Raw genomic sequence first — 22,770 nt, 5'->3', positions numbered from 1 at the left:
CATGCTACTGTAAATGACATATGCTTCAGTCCATATACTGTAATATAAATATACATAAAGTACTGTGTCATGACACATTACAATACCATAACATTGACTTATACTGTAAAAAACTACATGCTACTGTAAATGACATATGCTTCAGTCCATATACTGTAATATAAATATACATAAAGTACTGTGTCATGACACATTACAATACCATAACATTGACTTATACTGTAAAAAACTACATGCTACTGTAAATGACATATGCTTCAGTCCATATACTGTAATATAAATATACATAAAGTACTGTGTCATGACACATTACAATACCATAACATTGACTTATACTGTAAAAAACTACATGCTACTGTAAATGACATATGCTTCAGTCCATATACTGTAATATAAATATACATAAAGTACTGTGTCATGACACATTACAATACCATAACATTGACTTATACTGTAAAAAACTACATGCTACTGTAAATGACATATGCTTCAGTCCATATACTGTAATATAAATATACATAAAGTACTGTGTCATGACACATTACAATACCATAACATTGACTTATACTGTAAAAAACTACATGCTACTGTAAATGACATATGCTTCAGTCCATATACTGTAATATAAATATACATAAAGTACTGTGTCATGACACATTACAATACCATAACATTGACTTATACTGTAAAAAACTACATGCTACTGTAAATGACATATGCTTCAGTCCATATACTGTAATATAAATATACATAAAGTACTGTGTCATGACACATTACAATACCATAACATTGACTTATACTGTAAAAAACTACATGCTACTGTAAATGACATATGCTTCAGTCCATATACTGTAATATAAATATACATAAAGTACTGTGTCATGACACATTACAATACCATAACATTGACTTATACTGTAAAAAACTACATGCTACTGTAAATGACATATGCTTCAGTCCATATACTGTAATATAAATATACATAAAGTACTGTGTCATGACACATTACAATACCATAACATTGACTTATACTGTAAAAAACTACATGCTACTGTAAATGACATATGCTTCAGTCCATATACTGTAATATAAATATACATAAAGTACTGTGTCATGACACATTACAATACCATAACATTGACTTATACTGTAAAAAACTACATGCTACTGTAAATGACATATGCTTCAGTCCATATACTGTAATATAAATATACATAAAGTACTGTGTCATGACACATTACAATACCATAACATTGACTTATACTGTAAAAAACTACATGCTACTGTAAATGACATATGCTTCAGTCCATATACTGTAATATAAATATACATAAAGTACTGTGTCATGACACATTACAATACCATAACATTGACTTATACTGTAAAAAACTACATGCTACTGTAAATGACATATGCTTCAGTCCATATACTGTAATATAAATATACATAAAGTACTGTGTCATGACACATTACAATACCATAACATTGACTTATACTGTAAAAAACTACATGCTACTGTAAATGACATATGCTTCAGTCCATATACTGTAATATAAATATACATAAAGTACTGTGTCATGACACATTACAATACCATAACATTGACTTATACTGTAAAAAACTACATGCTACTGTAAATGACATATGCTTCAGTCCATATACTGTAATATAAATATACATAAAGTACTGTGTCATGACACATTACAATACCATAACATTGACTTATACTGTAAAAAACTACATGCTACTGTAAATGACATATGCTTCAGTCCATATACTGTAATATAAATATACATAAAGTACTGTGTCATGACACATTACAATACCATAACATTGACTTATACTGTAAAAAACTACATGCTACTGTAAATGACATATGCTTCAGTCCATATACTGTAATATAAATATACATAAAGTACTGTGTCATGACACATTACAATACCATAACATTGACTTATACTGTAAAAAACTACATGCTACTGTAAATGACATATGCTTCAGTCCATATACTGTAATATAAATATACATAAAGTACTGTGTCATGACACATTACAATACCATAACATTGACTTATACTGTAAAAAACTACATGCTACTGTAAATGACATATGCTTCAGTCCATATACTGTAATATAAATATACATAAAGTACTGTGTCATGACACATTACAATACCATAACATTGACTTATACTGTAAAAAACTACATGCTACTGTAAATGACATATGCTTCAGTCCATATACTGTAATATAAATATACATAAAGTACTGTGTCATGACACATTACAATACCATAACATTGACTTATACTGTAAAAAACTACATGCTACTGTAAATGACATATGCTTCAGTCCATATACTGTAATATAAATATACATAAAGTACTGTGTCATGACACATTACAATACCATAACATTGACTTATACTGTAAAAAACTACATGCTACTGTAAATGACATATGCTTCAGTCCATATACTGTAATATAAATATACATAAAGTACTGTGTCATGACACATTACAATACCATAACATTGACTTATACTGTAAAAAACTACATGCTACTGTAAATGACATATGCTTCAGTCCATATACTGTAATATAAATATACATAAAGTACTGTGTCATGACACATTACAATACCATAACATTGACTTATACTGTAAAAAACTACATGCTACTGTAAATGACATATGCTTCAGTCCATATACTGTAATATAAATATACATAAAGTACTGTGTCATGACACATTACAATACCATAACATTGACTTATACTGTAAAAAACTACATGCTACTGTAAATGACATATGCTTCAGTCCATATACTGTAATATAAATATACATAAAGTACTGTGTCATGACACATTACAATACCATAACATTGACTTATACTGTAAAAAACTACATGCTACTGTAAATGACATATGCTTCAGTCCATATACTGTAATATAAATATACATAAAGTACTGTGTCATGACACATTACAATACCATAACATTGACTTATACTGTAAAAAACTACATGCTACTGTAAATGACATATGCTTCAGTCCATATACTGTAATATAAATATACATAAAGTACTGTGTCATGACACATTACAATACCATAACATTGACTTATACTGTAAAAAACTACATGCTACTGTAAATGACATATGCTTCAGTCCATATACTGTAATATAAATATACATAAAGTACTGTGTCATGACACATTACAATACCATAACATTGACTTATACTGTAAAAAACTACATGCTACTGTAAATGACATATGCTTCAGTCCATATACTGTAATATAAATATACATAAAGTACTGTGTCATGACACATTACAATACCATAACATTGACTTATACTGTAAAAAACTACATGCTACTGTAAATGACATATGCTTCAGTCCATATACTGTAATATAAATATACATAAAGTACTGTGTCATGACACATTACAATACCATAACATTGACTTATACTGTAAAAAACTACATGCTACTGTAAATGACATATGCTTCAGTCCATATACTGTAATATAAATATACATAAAGTACTGTGTCATGACACATTACAATACCATAACATTGACTTATACTGTAAAAAACTACATGCTACTGTAAATGACATATGCTTCAGTCCATATACTGTAATATAAATATACATAAAGTACTGTGTCATGACACATTACAATACCATAACATTGACTTATACTGTAAAAAACTACATGCTACTGTAAATGACATATGCTTCAGTCCATATACTGTAATATAAATATACATAAAGTACTGTGTCATGACACATTACAATACCATAACATTGACTTATACTGTAAAAAACTACATGCTACTGTAAATGACATATGCTTCAGTCCATATACTGTAATATAAATATACATAAAGTACTGTGTCATGACACATTACAATACCATAACATTGACTTATACTGTAAAAAACTACATGCTACTGTAAATGACATATGCTTCAGTCCATATACTGTAATATAAATATACATAAAGTACTGTGTCATGACACATTACAATACCATAACATTGACTTATACTGTAAAAACTACATGCTACTGTAAATGACATATGCTTCAGTCCATATACTGTAATATAAATATACATAAAGTACTGTGTCATGACACATTACAATACCATAACATTGACTTATACTGTAAAAAACTACATGCTACTGTAAATGACATATGCTTCAGTCCATATACTGTAATATAAATATACATAAAGTACTGTGTCATGACACATTACAATACCATAACATTGACTTATACTGTAAAAAACTACATGCTACTGTAAATGACATATGCTTCAGTCCATATACTGTAATATAAATATACATAAAGTACTGTGTCATGACACATTACAATACCATAACATTGACTTATACTGTAAAAAACTACATGCTACTGTAAATGACATATGCTTCAGTCCATATACTGTAATATAAATATACATAAAGTACTGTGTCATGACACATTACAATACCATAACATTGACTTATACTGTAAAAAACTACATGCTACTGTAAATGACATATGCTTCAGTCCATATACTGTAATATAAATATACATAAAGTACTGTGTCATGACACATTACAATACCATAACATTGACTTATACTGTAAAAAACTACATGCTACTGTAAATGACATATGCTTCAGTCCATATACTGTAATATAAATATACATAAAGTACTGTGTCATGACACATTACAATACCATAACATTGACTTATACTGTAAAAAACTACATGCTACTGTAAATGACATATGCTTCAGTCCATATACTGTAATATAAATATACATAAAGTACTGTGTCATGACACATTACAATACCATAACATTGACTTATACTGTAAAAAACTACATGCTACTGTAAATGACATATGCTTCAGTCCATATACTGTAATATAAATATACATAAAGTACTGTGTCATGACACATTACAATACCATAACATTGACTTATACTGTAAAAAACTACATGCTACTGTAAATGACATATGCTTCAGTCCATATACTGTAATATAAATATACATAAAGTACTGTGTCATGACACATTACAATACCATAACATTGACTTATACTGTAAAAAACTACATGCTACTGTAAATGACATATGCTTCAGTCCATATACTGTAATATAAATATACATAAAGTACTGTGTCATGACACATTACAATACCATAACATTGACTTATACTGTAAAAAACTACATGCTACTGTTAATTGACATATGCTTCAGTCCATATACTGTAATATAAATATACATAAAGTACTGTGTCATGACACATTACAATACCATAACATTGACTTATACTGTAAAAAACTACATGCTACTGTAAATGACATATGCTTCAGTCCATATACTGTAATATAAATATACATAAAGTACTGTGTCATGACACATTACAATACCATAACATTGACTTATACTGTAAAAAACTACATGCTACTGTAAATGACATATGCTTCAGTCCATATACTGTAATATAAATATACATAAAGTACTGTGTCATGACACATTACAATACCATAACATTGACTTATACTGTAAAAAACTACATGCTACTGTAAATGACATATGCTTCAGTCCATATACTGTAATATAAATATACATAAAGTACTGTGTCATGACACATTACAATACCATAACATTGACTTATACTGTAAAAAACTACATGCTACTGTAAATGACATATGCTTCAGTCCATATACTGTAATATAAATATACATAAAGTACTGTGTCATGACACATTACAATACCATAACATTGACTTATACTGTAAAAAACTACATGCTACTGTAAATGACATATGCTTCAGTCCATATACTGTAATATAAATATACATAAAGTACTGTGTCATGACACATTACAATACCATAACATTGACTTATACTGTAAAAAACTACATGCTACTGTAAATGACATATGCTTCAGTCCATATACTGTAATATAATATACATAAAGTACTGTGTCATGACACATTACAATACCATAACATTGACTTATACTGTAAAAAACTACATGCTACTGTAAATGACATATGCTTCAGTCCATATACTGTAATATAAATATACATAAAGTACTGTGTCATGACACATTACAATACCATAACATTGACTTATACTGTAAAAAACTACATGCTACTGTAAATGACATATGCTTCAGTCCATATACTGTAATATAAATATACATAAAGTACTGTGTCATGACACATTACAATACCATAACATTGACTTATACTGTAAAAAACTACATGCTACTGTAAATGACATATGCTTCAGTCCATATACTGTAATATAAATATACATAAAGTACTGTGTCATGACACATTACAATACCATAACATTGACTTATACTGTAAAAAACTACATGCTACTGTAAATGACATATGCTTCAGTCCATATACTGTAATATAAATATACATAAAGTACTGTGTCATGACACATTACAATACCATAACATTGACTTATACTGTAAAAAACTACATGCTACTGTAAATGACATATGCTTCAGTCCATATACTGTAATATAAATATACATAAAGTACTGTGTCATGACACATTACAATACCATAACATTGACTTATACTGTAAAAAACTACATGCTACTGTAAATGACATATGCTTCAGTCCATATACTGTAATATAAATATACATAAAGTACTGTGTCATGACACATTACAATACCATAACATTGACTTATACTGTAAAAAACTACATGCTACTGTAATTGACATATGCTTCAGTCCATATACTGTAATATAAATATACATAAAGTACTGTGTCATGACACATTACAATACCATAACATTGACTTATACTGTAAAAAACTACATGCTACTGTAAATGACATATGCTTCAGTCCATATACTGTAATATAAATATACATAAAGTACTGTGTCATGACACATTACAATACCATAACATTGACTTATACTGTAAAAAACTACATGCTACTGTAAATGACATATGCTTCAGTCCATATACTGTAATATAAATATACATAAAGTACTGTGTCATGACACATTACAATACCATAACATTGACTTATACTGTAAAAAACTACATGCTACTGTAAATGACATATGCTTCAGTCCATATACTGTAATATAAATACACATAAAGTACTGTGTCATGACACATTACAATACCATAACATTGACTTATACTGTAAAAAACTACATGCTACTGTAAATGACATATGCTTCAGTCCATATACTGTAATATAAATATACATAAAGTACTGTGTCATGACACATGACAATACCATAACATTGACTTATACTGTAAAAAACTACATGCTACTGTTCTTGACATATGCTTCAGTCCATATACTGTAATATAAATATACATAAAGTACTGTGTCATGACACATGACAATACCATAACATTGACTTATACTGTAAAAAACTACATGCTACTGTAAATGACATATGCTTCAGTCCATATACTGTAATATAAATATACATAAAGTACTGTGTCATGACACATTACAATACCATAACATTGACTTATACTGTAAAAAACTACATGCTACTGTAAATGACATATGCTTCAGTCCATATACTGTAATATAAATATACATAAAGTACTGTGTCATGACACATTACAATACCATAACATTGACTTATACTGTAAAAAACTACATGCTACTGTAAATGACATATGCTTCAGTCCATATACTGTAATATAAATATACATAAAGTACTGTGTCATGACACATTACAATACCATAACATTGACTTATACTGTAAAAAACTACATGCTACTGTAAATGACATATGCTTCAGTCCATATACTGTAATATAAATACACATAAAGTACTGTGTCATGACACATTACAATACCATAACATTGACTTATACTGTAAAAAACTACATGCTACTGTAAATGACATATGCTTCAGTCCATATACTGTAATATAAATATACATAAAGTACTGTGTCATGACACATTACAATACCATAACATTGACTTATACTGTAAAAAACTACATGCTACTGTAAATGACATATGCTTCAGTCCATATACTGTAATATAAATATACATAAAGTACTGTGTCATGACACATTACAATACCATAACATTGACTTATACTGTAAAAAACTACATGCTACTGTAAATGACATATGCTTCAGTCCATATACTGTAATATAAATATACATAAAGTACTGTGTCATGACACATTACAATACCATAACATTGACTTATACTGTAAAAAACTACATGCTACTGTAAATGACATATGCTTCAGTCCATATACTGTAATATAAATATACATAAAGTACTGTGTCATGACACATTACAATACCATAACATTGACTTATACTGTAAAAAACTACATGCTACTGTAAATGACATATGCTTCAGTCCATATACTGTAATATAAATATACATAAAGTACTGTGTCATGACACATTACAATACCATAACATTGACTTATACTGTAAAAAACTACATGCTACTGTAAATGACATATGCTTCAGTCCATATACTGTTATATAAATATACATAAAGTACTGTGTCATGACACATTACAATACCATAACATTGACTTATACTGTAAAAAACTACATGCTACTGTAAATGACATATGCTTCAGTCCATATACTGTAATATAAGTATAAATAAAGTACTGTGTCATGACACATTACAATACCATAGCATTGACTTATACTGTAAAAAACTACATGCTACTGTAAATGACATATGCTTCAGTCCATATACTGTAATATAAATATACATAAAGTACTGTGTCATGACACATTACAATACCATAACATTGACTTATACTGTAAAAAACTACATGCTACTGTAAATGACATATGCTTCAGTCCATATACTGTAATATAAATATACATAAAGTACTGTGTCATGACACATTACAATACCATAACATTGACTTATACTGTAAAAAACTACATGCTACTGTAAATGACATATGCTTCAGTCCATATACTGTAATATAAATATACATAAAGTACTGTGTCATGACACATTACAATACCATAACATTGACTTATACTGTAAAAAACTACATGCTACTGTAAATGACATATGCTTCAGTCCATATACTGTAATATAAATATACATAAAGTACTGTGTCATGACACATTACAATACCATAACATTGACTTATACTGTAAAAAACTACATGCTACTGTAAATGACATATGCTTCAGTCCATATACTGTAATATAAATATACATAAAGTACTGTGTCATGACACATTACAATACCATAACATTGACTTATACTGTAAAAAACTACATGCTACTGTAAATGACATATGCTTCAGTCCATATACTGTAATATAAATATACATAAAGTACTGTGTCATGACACATTACAATACCATAACATTGACTTATACTGTAAAAAACTACATGCTACTGTAAATGACATATGCTTCAGTCCATATACTGTAATATAAATATACATAAAGTACTGTGTCATGACACATTACAATACCATAACATTGACTTATACTGTAAAAAACTACATGCTACTGTTCTTGACATATGCTTCAGTCCATATACTGTAATATAAATATACATAAAGTACTGTGTCATGACACATTACAATACCATAACATTGACTTATACTGTAAAAAACTACATGCTACTGTAAATGGCATATGCTTCAGTCCATATACTGTAATATAAATACACATAAAGTACTGTGTCATGACACATTACAATACCATAACATTGACTTATACTGTAAAAAACTACATGCTACTGTAAATGACATATGCTTCAGTCCATATACTGTAATATAAATATACATAAAGTACTGTGTCATGACACATTACAATACCATAACATTGACTTATACTGTAAAAAACTACATGCTACTGTAAATGACATATGCTTCAGTCCATATACTGTAATATAAATATACATAAAGTACTGTGTCATGACACATTACAATACCATAACATTGACTTATACTGTAAAAAACTACATGCTACTGTAAATGACATATGCTTCAGTCCATATACTGTAATATAAATATACATAAAGTACTGTGTCATGACACATTACAATACCATAACATTGACTTATACTGTAAAAAACTACATGCTACTGTTCTTGACATATGCTTCAGTCCATATACTGTAATATAAATATACATAAAGTACTGTGTCATGACACATTAGAATACCATAACATTGACTTATACTGTAAAAAACTACATGCTACTGTAAATGACATATGCTTCAGTCCATATACTGTAATATAAATATACATAAAGTACTGTGTCATGACACATTACAATACCATAACATTGACTTATACTGTAAAAAACTACATGCTACTGTAAATGACATATGCTTCAGTCCATATACTGTAATATAAATATACATAAAGTACTGTGTCATGACACATTACAATACCATAACATTGACTTATACTGTAAAAAACTACATGCTACTGTTCTTGACATATGCTTCAGTCCATATACTGTAATATAAATATACATAAAGTACTGTGTCATGACACATTACAATACCATAACATTGACTTATACTGTAAAAAACTACATGCTACTGTAAATGACATATGCTTCAGTCCATATACTGTAATATAAATACACATAAAGTACTGTGTCATGACACATTACAATACCATAACATTGACTTATACTGTAAAAAACTACATGCTACTGTAAATGACATATGCTTCAGTCCATATACTGTAATATAAATATACATAAAGTACTGTGTCATGACACATTACAATACCATAACATTGACTTATACTGTAAAAAACTACATGCTACTGTAAATGACATATGCTTCAGTCCATATACTGTAATATAAATATACATAAAGTACTGTGTCATGACACATTCCAATACCATAACATTGACTTATACTGTAAAAAACTACATGCTACTGTAAATGACATATGCTTCAGTCCATATACTGTAATATAAATACACATAAAGTACTGTGTCATGACACATTACAATACCATAACATTGACTTATACTGTAAAAAACTACATGCTACTGTAAATGACATATGCTTCAGTCCATATACTGTAATATAAATATACATAAAGTACTGTGTCATGACACATTACAATACCATAACATTGACTTATACTGTAAAAAACTACATGCTACTGTAAATGACATATGCTTCAGTCCATATACTGTAATATAAATACACATAAAGTACTGTGTCATGACACATTACAATACCATAACATTGACTTATACTGTAAAAAACTACATGCTACTGTAAATGACATATGCTTCAGTCCATATACTGTAATATAAATATACATAAAGTACTGTGTCATGACACATTACAATACCATAACATTGACTTATACTGTAAAAAACTACATGCTACTGTAAATGACATATGCTTCAGTCCATATACTGTAATATAAATATACATAAAGTACTGTGTCATGACACATTACAATACCATAACATTGACTTATACTGTAAAAAACTACATGCTACTGTAAATGACATATGCTTCAGTCCATATACTGTAATATAAATATACATAAAGTACTGTGTCATGACACATTACAATACCATAACATTGACTTATACTGTAAAAAACTACATGCTACTGTAAATGACATATGCTTCAGTCCATATACTGTAATATAAATACACATAAAGTACTGTGTCATGACACATGACAATACCATAACATTGACTTATACTGTAAAAAACTACATGCTACTGTAAATGACATATGCTTCAGTCCATATACTGTAATATAAATATACATAAAGTACTGTGTCATGACACATTACAATACCATAACATTGACTTATACTGTAAAAAACTACATGCTACTGTAAATGACATATGCTTCAGTCCATATACTGTAATATAAATACACATAAAGTACTGTGTCATGACACATTACAATACCATAACATTGACTTATACTGTAAAAAACTACATGCTACTGTAAATGGAATTCATTTATAAATGAATGGATGAATGAATGGATGAATGAATACAATTTGTTTTCACAGTATTTCTACTTCAATTTCAAGGGATTGCCTGCTATGTAAAGTGTTTACAAACATTAAAGCATATTAATGAATATTTGGTGTTTTATACACTATATATACTTAAAAGAATGTTTGACACTCCTTCAAATTCGTGGATTCGGCTATTTCAGCCAAACCCGTTGCTGACAGGTGTATACAATAGAGCACACAGCCTTGCAATCTCCATAGATAAGCATTGGCCTTACTGAAGAGCTCAGTGACTTTTAATGTGAACCGCCATGGAATGTCACCTTTCCAACAAGTCAGTTCGTCAAATTTCTGCACTGCTAGAGCTGCACTGGTCAACTGTTAGAGCTGCCCCGGTCAACTGCTAGAGCTGCCCCGGTCAACTGTTAGAGCTGCCCCGGTCAACTGCTAGAGCTGCCCCGGTCAACTGCTAGAGCTGCCCCGGTCAACTGCTAGAGCTGCCCCGGTCAACTGTTAGAGCTGCCCCGGTCAACTGTTAGAGCTGCCCCGGTCAACTGTTAGAGCTGCCCCGGTCAACTGTTAGAGCTGCCCCCGTCAACTGTTAGAGCTGCCCCCGTCAACTGTTAGAGCTGACACGGTCAACTGTTAGAGCTGCCCCGGTCAACTGCTAGAGCTGCCCCGGTCAACTGCTGGAGCTGCCCCGGTCAACTGCTGGAGCTGCCAATTGTTGGTCAATTGTAAGTGCTGTTATTGTGAAGTGGAAATGTCTAGGATCAACGGCTCAGCCAGGAAGTGGTAGGCCACACAAGCTCACAGAACGGGACCACCAAGTGCTCACTACCAAGTTGCAACACTCACTACCAAGTTCCAAACTGCCTCTGGAAGCAACATTAGCGCAATAACTGTAAGTCGGGAGCTTCATGAAATGGGTTTTCGATGGCCGAGCAGCCGCACACAAGCCTAAGATCACCATGCGCAATGCCAAGCGCCAGCTGGAGTGGTGTAAAGCTCGCTGCCATTGGACTCTGGAGCTGTGGAAACACGTTCTCTGGAGTGATGAATTACGCTTCACCATCTGGCAGTCCGACAGACAAATATTGGTTTGGCAGAAGCCAAGAGAACGCTATCTGCCCAAATGCATAGTGCCAACTGTAAAGTTTGGTGGATGAATAATGGTCTTGGGCTGTTTTTCATTGTTCAGGCCCCTTAATTCCAGTGAACGGAAATCGTAATGCATACAATGACATTCTAGACGATTCTGTGCTTCCAAATTTGTGGCAACAGTTTGGCGAAGGCCTTTACCTGTTTCAGCATGACAATTCCCCCATGCACAAAGCAAGGTCCATACAGAAATGGTTTGTCAGAATCTGTGTGGAAGAACTTGACTGGCATGCACAAAGTGCTGACCTCAACCCAATCAAACACCTTTGTGATGAATTGGAATGGCGACTGCGAGCCAGGCCTAATCGCCCAACATCAGTGCCTGACCTCCCTAATGCTCTTGTAGATGAATGGAAGCAAGTCCACACAGCAATGTTCCAACATCTAGTGGAAAGTCTTCCCAGAAGAGTGGAGGCTGTTATAGCAGCAAAGGGGAGACCAACTCCATATTAATGCCCATGATTTTAGAATGAGATGTTCGACTATCAGGTGTCCACATACTTTTGGCCACGTAGTATATAACTTTCACTTCTATAGGCCTTAGCAAAGGCTTCGAAACTGGCAGTGTCTCAACGGCAAAACATACCATATGTAACGTCCGTCGTTAAATGAAGACCAAGGTGCAGCGTGGTAGGCATACATTTGCTTTTCATTTTAAATGTTCCACCAAAAACAATAAACAACTCAACGAACGTAAAGCTAGGAGTGCAACACATGCAACACACAAAGACAAGATCCCACAACAGAAGGTGGGAAAAAGGGCTGCCTAAGTATGATCCCCAATCAGAGACAACGATAGACAGCTGCCTCTGATTGGGAACCATACTCGGCCAACAAAGAAATATAAATTAGATTTCCCACCCTAGTCACACCCTGACCTACCAAATAGAGAATTTAAAGAATCTCTAAGGTCAGGGCATGACAGTACCCCCCACCCAAAGGTGCGGACTCCAGGCCACAAACCTGAACCAATAGGGGAGGGTCCGGGTGAGCATCTACCCTCGGTGGCGGCTCCGGTTCGGGACGTATGCCCCCCCCGCTCCCTACGTTGATCCCTCTGCTTCTGTGGAACCGGAACTGTGGATCGTCGCCGGAGACTCCGGACCGTGAATCGTTGCCGGAGGAACCAGACCGTGGATCATTGCCGGAGGCTCTGAACTGGGAACCACCGCTGGAGGCTCCGGACTGCAGATCGTCGCCGGAGGCTCTGGACAGGGAACCCCCGCTGGAGGCTCTGGACTGCAACTCGTCGCTGGAGGCTCTGGACTGCGGATCATTGCTTGAGGCTCTGGACTGCGGACCGCCGCTGGAGACTCTGGACTGCGGACCGTCGCTGGAGACTCTGGACTGCAGACCGTCGCTGGAGACTCTGGACTGCGGACCGTCGCTGGAGACTCTGGACTGCGGACCGTCGCTGGAGACTCCGGACTGCGGACCGTCGCTGGAGACTCCGGACTGGGGACCGTCGCTGGAGACTCCGGACTGGGGAACGTCGCTGCAGGCTCCTTGCCATGGATCATAAATACAGGCTCCGGGCCATGGATCATCACTGGAGGCTTCGTACCATGGATCATCAGTGGAGGTTTCGTGCCATGGATCATCACTGGAGACTTCGTGCCATGGATCATCGCTGGAGGCTTCGTGCCATGGATCATCACTGGAGGCTTCGTACGTGGAGCCGGAACAGGTCTCACCGGACTGGAAGCCTGGTGCGGGGAGCTGCCACAACGCATCCTGGCTGGATACCCACTTTAGCTCAGTGAGTGTGGCGCACTGGAGGTCTGGAGCGTAGAGCTGGCACAACGCGTCCTGGCTGAATGCCCACCCTAGCACGGCAACTGCAGGGAGCTTACACAGAGCGCACCAGGCTGTGGTTCCGTTTTCGCTGCCTCTAACTCCTCCTTCGGACGGAGATACTCCCCAGCCCTTGTCCAGGGTCCTGCTCCCTCCAGGATTTCCTCCCAGGTCCAGTTCTCCTAACCACGCTGCTTGGTCCGTTGGTGGTGGGATCTTATGTAACGTCCATCGTTAAATGAAGACCAGCGTGGTAGCCGTACATTTTCTTTTAATTTTAAATGTTCCACCAAAAACAATAAACAACTCAACGAACGTAAAGCTAGGAGTGCAACACATGCAGCATACAAAGAAAACATCCCACAACAGAAGGTGGGAAAAAGGGCTACCTAAGTATGATCCCCAATCAGAGACAACGATAGACAGCTGCCTCTGATTGGGAACCATACTAGGCCAACAAAGAAATATAAACATACATTTCCCACCCCAGTCACACCCTGACCTACCAAATAGAGAATTTAAAGGATCTCTAAGGTCAGGGAGTGACACCATAAGGATATGCCAAAAATCTCAAACATTTATGTAATGAACACGAGGGAGACAGAGAGCTGGTTTCAAGCGTTTAATGTAAAAGTCCACAGGAGGAGGCAGATAGCTGGGTACAGCCTTCAACTGTACAGGCAAGGATAAGGCTAGTAATGTCGTCCGGGAGATCAGGCAATGGGTTGATAACAGGAAATCCGATAGGTTAAGGTACAGAAAGGGAATAGGCAAAAGACGTCATTAGTGAGGCAGGCATACACGGGAGGAGTAAATTACAGGAAAATCAGAGCTCCGAATAGAAGTGTCAAAAACAAACAATGCCTGCAAAGAACTGAACTAAATAGTGTGTGATAATGACATGCGGGTGTGTGAAAAGGAGGTCGTAGAGTTCATTGATTCGTTCCTCCTGTTGGGCTAGACGTAGCTGCAGCTCCGCTGAATCCATCTGTTGTTTTTGGGTGAGGTATTCTGTAATGAACACGAGGGAAACCGAGCGCAGGGCGCAGCAGGTGTTTCATGTAGAGGACCACAGGAGGCAGGTAGCTGGGTCCAGGGGCAGGCAGCAGGTCATACACAGGGGGTCCAAAAAGGCAACAGTACAGCCAGAGAAAGGGCTAGTAACGTCATCTGAGAGATCAGGCAATAGGTTGATAACAGGAAATCCGACAGGGTAAGGTACAGGCAGAGAATAGGCAAAAGGCGTCGTTAGTGAGGTAGGCAAAAACTATCATACACAGGAGGAGTACATTACGGAAGAACCAGAGCTCTGAAGAGAAGTGTGTCAAAAACAAACAATACCTCACAGTGATGGGGTGCAAAGAACTGGACTACATAGTATGTGATAATGACATACAGGTGTGTGAACAGGTGATCAGAATTCGGTGTGAGCTGGTTCAGGGGATCTATGTGTTTGAGAGTGTGAGCTGGAAAGTGAGCTGCATATGAGAGTGTGAGTTGGAAGCAGATGATACAATTTAAGGTTTATGGTCAATCTATTTGGTTTTTCCAAAATTCATTACAGTTTAAAATGTTCAATAAGTTCAAATTCAGTCCATCATAAATTTAAAATTCCAAATAATAAACAATTCAAATTTGTCCAAACAAATGGTCATCCAAAAAAAAACTAAAACAAAGCAATCAATCAATCAAAATAATCAGAAAAAATCTGTCAATCCATTTAGTCATTCAATCTGTCCACAATGTGTCTGTGTCTTTGTGTTGGAGGAGGGGAAGGGTGGCGTCTGAGTTGGCAGTTGCTGAAGGGAATTGGCAGTTGGGGTTGGTCGGTGCTGTGTCAAGGTTTAGTACTGGTGTTGTGGCTTGGACTAGGAAAGCCTTGGTTTATACTGGTGTTGGGGCCAGGACTGGGAAAGCCACGGTTTATACTGGTGTTGGGGCCAGGACTGGGAAAGCCTCGGTTTATACTGGTGTTGGGGCCAGGACTGGGAAAGCCTCGGTTTATACTGGTGTTGTGGCTTGGACTAGGAAAGCCTTGGTTTATACTGGTGTTGGGGCCAGGACTGGGAAAGCCACGGTTTATACTGGTGTTGGGGCCAGGACTGGGAAAGCCTCGGTTTATACTGGTGTTGGGGCCAGGATTGGAAAAGCCTCGGTTTATACTGGTGTTGGGGCCAGGACTGGGAAAGCCTCGGTTTATACTGGTGTTGGGGCCAGGACTGGGAAAGCCTCGGTTTATACTGGTGTTGGGGCCAGGACTGGGAAAGCCTCGGTTTATACTGGTGTTGGGGCCAGGATTGGAAAAGCCTCGGTTTATACTGGTGTTGGGGCCAGGACTGGGAAAGCCTCGGTTTATACTGGTGTTGGGGCCAGGACTGGATGTCATGCTTGGACCGGGACTGGTGCTGGGTCTGGTGCTGGAGACTGGGGAAAAAACAGGAACCAGGAGATGTGGCTGCTGCAGGTGCTGGGTCTGGTGCTGGAGACTGGGGAAAAAACAGGAACCAGGAGCTGTGGCTGCTGCAGGTGCTGGGTCTAGTGCTGGAGACTGGGGAAAAAACAGGAACCAGGAGTTGTGGCTACTGTTGGTGCTGGGTCGGGATCTGGGTCTGTAGCAGGGAGGAAGGACAACCTGACGAGCAGACACACTGGGAGCCCTAGACCAGAGGTCAATGGCGGTACTTCCATGTGGTCCGCTCGCACCAGGTGAAGGTTTGCTGTTTGGTCCCTCCTCCACCCCTCTTCTGGTGTTCTGGTGCTGTGACTGGGTCTGGTGCTGGATCTGCAGAGGGGAAGAAGGACAACCTGAGGAGCAAGCAGACACACCTGGGAGCACAAAATCCGGAGGTCAGGGATGATACTCCCTTGTGGCCTGCTCGCTCCGGGCATAGGTCTAGCGCTTTGGTCCTTCTTTGCGCCTCTGCTGGTGTGTTGATGGATGCTTCCTGGTTCTGGTCTGGTTCTGTGAGAGGGATAAGTATAGAGAGAGGAAGGGGTTAGGGATGGAAAGGGTGCAAGGGGTTAGGTGTGGTGAAGGTTGATGTCCATCGGCCTGGGCTGGTGTTGGAGGAGGAGCGATGCGGCAGCAAGGTTGGACACTGGAGGCTGGACGAGAGAGGGAGAAAACCCGGCCCAGACCCCCCTTGCCACAGAGCACTCACAAACAGTTGGTAGCTGTGTTCAATGTGAGTGCCACCGTGGGGGCAGCTCTCTGTACGTACCTTGTGATATGGTACTGTACTGTATACTGTGGGGTGTAATAACAGAACCATTCAAAATGCAGCAATTCTTTCCCCGCCCACAACAATATCCCACAATGCCAGACCATAATGTACTGTATGCTGCAGTTAAAGGTTTCCAAGTATTTCATTGTTGATAAAAAAAAGGAATTACTGTATAATTTACAGTTTTTTGTTACAGTGTACCCTGTAAAATACAGGTGTTGAATTGAGCATTATGAATAATAAAAAATACAATTTAGTACAACACATTTTTAGTAGACCAAAATCATTGTGGTCAAATATTGTAATATTTTGTAATCCTTTATTTCAATGTACAGTAAGTGATATTCTCATGTGTTATAACCTTCTCGCCATTGAACAAAAGACTGCATGTATAAGATGTGTGTAACCACAGTTGTACTGTATGTGGCTCTGAAAGCACAGTGTTTCAGTGTGTCTTCTCCTTCTCTCTGTCTTGACTTCAGATTTCTGACACCTACTCCACTGTGTGTAAAACCCAGAAGAAGAAACCTCCCCTGGACAGCAATGGAGCCAATACCCTCCCCCAAAACCAGTGCTCTGTGGAGGAGAATGGAGGAGGTGGGGGAGGGGGAGCAGGAGGGAATGGGGCGTGGGTCGGTTCCGGGGGAGGGGTGAGGGGTCGTGGCCGGGGGATCCAGGGTGGTCAGGCCCGATCCCACGAGGAGCCCTGCTACGCGCCAGTAGGCGACAGGACCTGGCCCGCCTGTGTGGTAGCCAAGTCTGCCCCGGCGTACGCCACTATAGACTCCCACCGGAAACGTGAGCCGGCAGGTACCAATATTGGTGTACTGGGGTCAAACGCCACACTGAAGCCCAAGAAGAAGCCTCCTCAGCAGGAAGCGCCATCTCCAGGGGCCCCGGGCCCCCAGGGACCTCCAGCAGGTCCCCCGGCCCCTCTAACCAAGGCTCTGCCTGGGGGGGAGAACTTCTATGAGACCATCAGTGATGTGAAACAGGGTGCTAACACAGCCAGCACCACCACCATCTTCACCTTCAATGACGGGATGGAGATGTACGTCACTGGCCTGTAGCTGAGAGACACTGGCTCACACACTGTGGGGATCAGACCTGTTTGGGTTCTTCTGACCCTGTCTACACCTGGTATAAGCTATGAAAGGGACTGGCAACAATGTATATAGCAATGAGACCCACTGGTGAAACCAAGCATCGGAAGTCACTTCCATAATACAATGTCTCCAGTGATATGATTATGGCCACATCCAGTTACAAAAGAAGAAGACAATGTTTGGAGGTGGATGTGGAGGCATTCACCAGGTTTAGACAAGGTCTCTGACCCAGGGGCAGACACCAGACCCAACCAGTGGTGGAAATGGACTTTTTGGTTCACTGACTGGGGGATTCCAGATAGGGGTTCCAGTGCCAGTTGTAGCTTTGAAAGGAACCCAGTTCCAGGGGTTCCTCCTCATTTACACCACTGGACCAACAGAACCAGAACTACTCTACGTCTTTGAGATGTATCACAGAGCCAGTCTGGCTAACCCAGTCTGGCTAACCCAGTCTGGCTAACCCGAGCCTGAATCATTCGAGCCAGACTCAAACAACTGGTCCAACAAGACCAGACTGAGCATCACGTTTTGCACTGGATAACAGTGTCACTATTCACTTGATCTTACCTTACACACCCATTTGTGTGACATTTTCCATATATATTTATTTTTGTATAAAGATGGTACCCTTAATAAAGCATGCCCTGTACAGAACGCACGACATGATAACACGCAATCACAGATACATGTGCAAACACACACACACTGTAGGAAAACATTGTTGTGCATGAAAACACACATTCTCACAAAGATGACAGAGGAAAGAAGTGTGGAGACACCCAGGTGGCTTCACTTAGAAGTCCCCACCCCCTGATGACATAATCGATGGTGTCACTGGTAGCTTCACTTAGAAGACTACTGACTAACTACATCAGGAGTCTTTTTCTACGGCAATACAGGGGTAATACAGGCCTACTTCAAACATTTTATATATTTTTTGTTAATAATAATTATTAAATACATTTCGATTGATCAGGTAGCTACTTCACGCGGCTATGTTTATATTGTTCCTTTCTGTTCCTTTTTAAACCTCTGAAATATATATATTTTCTTTACAATTAGCTCAACATTAAATGACTTCACCAATCAGTGCGGATCGAGCAGATTGCTATGGAGCGGGCAAGCTATTTGCATGCATTGGACAGACGAGTGTTGAGCACAATATGCGACTGAAATTTGGCCAGTGGGGAGTGAGCGAGAGAGGGTGAAGAAGGCTTGGCTTGATGCGCTGGGCATCTTGTTGTTATGATATGCATGATCGGAATTAGGGCCACAAAATTAGACCTACGGAGGAGTGGCTTGAAGGAACTTAGAATGTCTTTGAGCTTCAGAGAATTGGCTTAATGTTAGACCAGCTAGCTAGCTAGCTAACTAAGATAACATTATTAACCAGTTCCCATGCTTTTAAAAGTTTAACAGTTCTGTTCCGGAATAGTATATATTAGTTTAATTTGCGGTTGTGATTCTGTACATCTAAATGTTTTGTTATTTTACAGGTTTTTGGTTCTGTTCTCTGAACCGGTTCCAACCCCTGACGGTAACATACTCTAACCTGGACGAGGCGCTCTCGTCTCAAACCCAACACTCTCCTGTACAACTTTTCCTTTTTGGTGTTCAAGGTAGAAATTGCCCCTAACCACAGATCTACAGCCCATACATACAGTACGCTGAAGATGTCTTGTAGCTGTTCGTGGCTTTGGATGAAAACGGTATGGTGGTAAGGGAGTATACTGTATACGTACATCTACATAGAGCAATCATTCACTATACATCTGAAATACATCTATCAGACTTACATGCAGGGATTTTGAGCAACTTTATTTTAATCTTGTAGATATTAGTCTTGTAGAGATGTATCGAGCTCATCTGGGTTGATAGGTCAGGGTAAAATGACCACCGTTGTTCTTGTTGTCAGTGGTGACACAGTTCATGCGAAGCAGTGGTCCACCTCAAGTTGCCTCACACTGTTAATTCCATCCAGAACTATTGAGCTTTGACCACAGAGCAACAACTGACAAACCTAAGTCCTCCCTTTTCACATCTCAAAAGTGGTCTAATGTTGAGTTGAATTCATATACCAACAGGTCTGTGGTGTAGAGCCTTGTAGAGAAATTCGCAGGACTTATGTTACAGACACACAGAGAAATCGGACTGCCGATAGGTACTTAGCACAGTAGAAGGCTGCAGTGGTGTGTCTAGAACATGTTGAATGGGTGGACAAGGTGGGGCACAGACCCAGTTTAGACGGGAATAACATTTACAACCTTAATCGATGTGCTTGCTCGTGCTCAAACATTTTTGGTGGGCTTCATAGTAAAGACACTGTGCACCCGTCATTTGAATGGAAAGGGACATTTACAAACACCAGAAGTGTAATGACATTCGGCCTACAAGTGGTGTGTATTCATGGATGCCAAAAGAAGCCAGGCTTCCCTCTGAAATATTATAATTAATACAATGATTTCTCATTGGTGTCTATTTGTGTTTAATAATTTTCCTTAAATTCTCAAGAGGCTGAATCTATTTCACCGGAGCGAGGGAAACAGCGCCTCTCTGGGCCATCCCCTGGACACGCCACTAGGAGGCCATTCCTTCTCTTTCTAGAACAAAAGATGTCCCTGCTGTATGCCGACCTGGTGCCGACAAACTTGCGGTTTCTACTTGTAGAATCTCAATGCTCGTCAGTGGCCTTAAACTTAACTTTGATCCAATCAGAGAGCACAAACCTCCACATAGGGGAGCTGACCGAAGTGACAAGAAATAGTAAAAAATAGGGACATTTCCCTATTTTATGTCTAGGAGTATTGTGCTTGAAGAAAGATTTTTAGTTAGGTTCAGTTTGATAATGTGCACCTGCTCAATAGTTAGCTAGCTAGCTAACATTAGCTTGCTAACTGAGCCAGGCAGTCACACACACTTCATATGAAACTAATCGAGTTGGTAAGTACATATGGTGACAACATTTAAAATACGCAAATGAGGGACAACAGGATGATTTTTACAGGACATTTGTATAGCCTACTGTAAACTCTCCTTCCAGACTCACATTAAGCATCTCCAATCAAAAATGAAATCTAGAATCATGCCGCCAAACATACCCTCGTAAAACTGCCTATCCTACCGATCCTTGACTTCGGTGATGTCATTTACAAAATAGCCCCCAACACTCTACTCAGCAAACTGGATGTAGTCTATCACAGTGCCATCCATTTTATCACCAAAGCCCCATATACTACCTACCACTGTGACCTGTATGCTCTCGTTGGATGGCCCTCACTACATATCCGTCGTCAAACCCACTGGCTCCAGGTCATCTATAAGTCTTTGCTAGGTAAAGCCCTGCCTTATCTCAGCTCGCTGGTCACCATAACAGCACCCACCTGTAGCACGCGCTCCAGCAGGTATTTTGCACTGGTCACCCCTAACGCCAACACTTACTTTGGCTGCCTTTCCTTCCGGTTCTCTGCTGCCAATGACTGGAACGAATTGCAAAAATCTCTGAGGCTGGAGTCTTA

General features: G+C 37.8%; 1 protein-coding gene across 1 annotated transcript in view; it reads left to right on the top strand.

The window, feature by feature from the left end:
• Positions 1–22,374, top strand: part of LOC116357824 (uncharacterized) — a 143,065-nt gene extending 120,691 nt beyond the window's left edge. Inside the window, exon 9 of the mRNA XM_031807213.1 lies at positions 18,632–22,374. Within this exon, the coding sequence (XP_031663073.1) occupies positions 18,632–19,219 (588 nt within the window). The 3' untranslated portion in view covers positions 19,220–22,374. The remainder of the gene's footprint in view (positions 1–18,631) is intronic.
• The last annotated feature ends 396 nt before the right edge of the window (positions 22,375–22,770 follow it).

Source organism: Oncorhynchus kisutch, linkage group LG27, assembly GCF_002021735.2.
Source record: "Oncorhynchus kisutch isolate 150728-3 linkage group LG27, Okis_V2, whole genome shotgun sequence".
NCBI lineage: Eukaryota > Metazoa > Chordata > Actinopteri > Salmoniformes > Salmonidae > Oncorhynchus > Oncorhynchus kisutch.
This window is presented reverse-complemented; position numbering and strand designations above follow the sequence as displayed.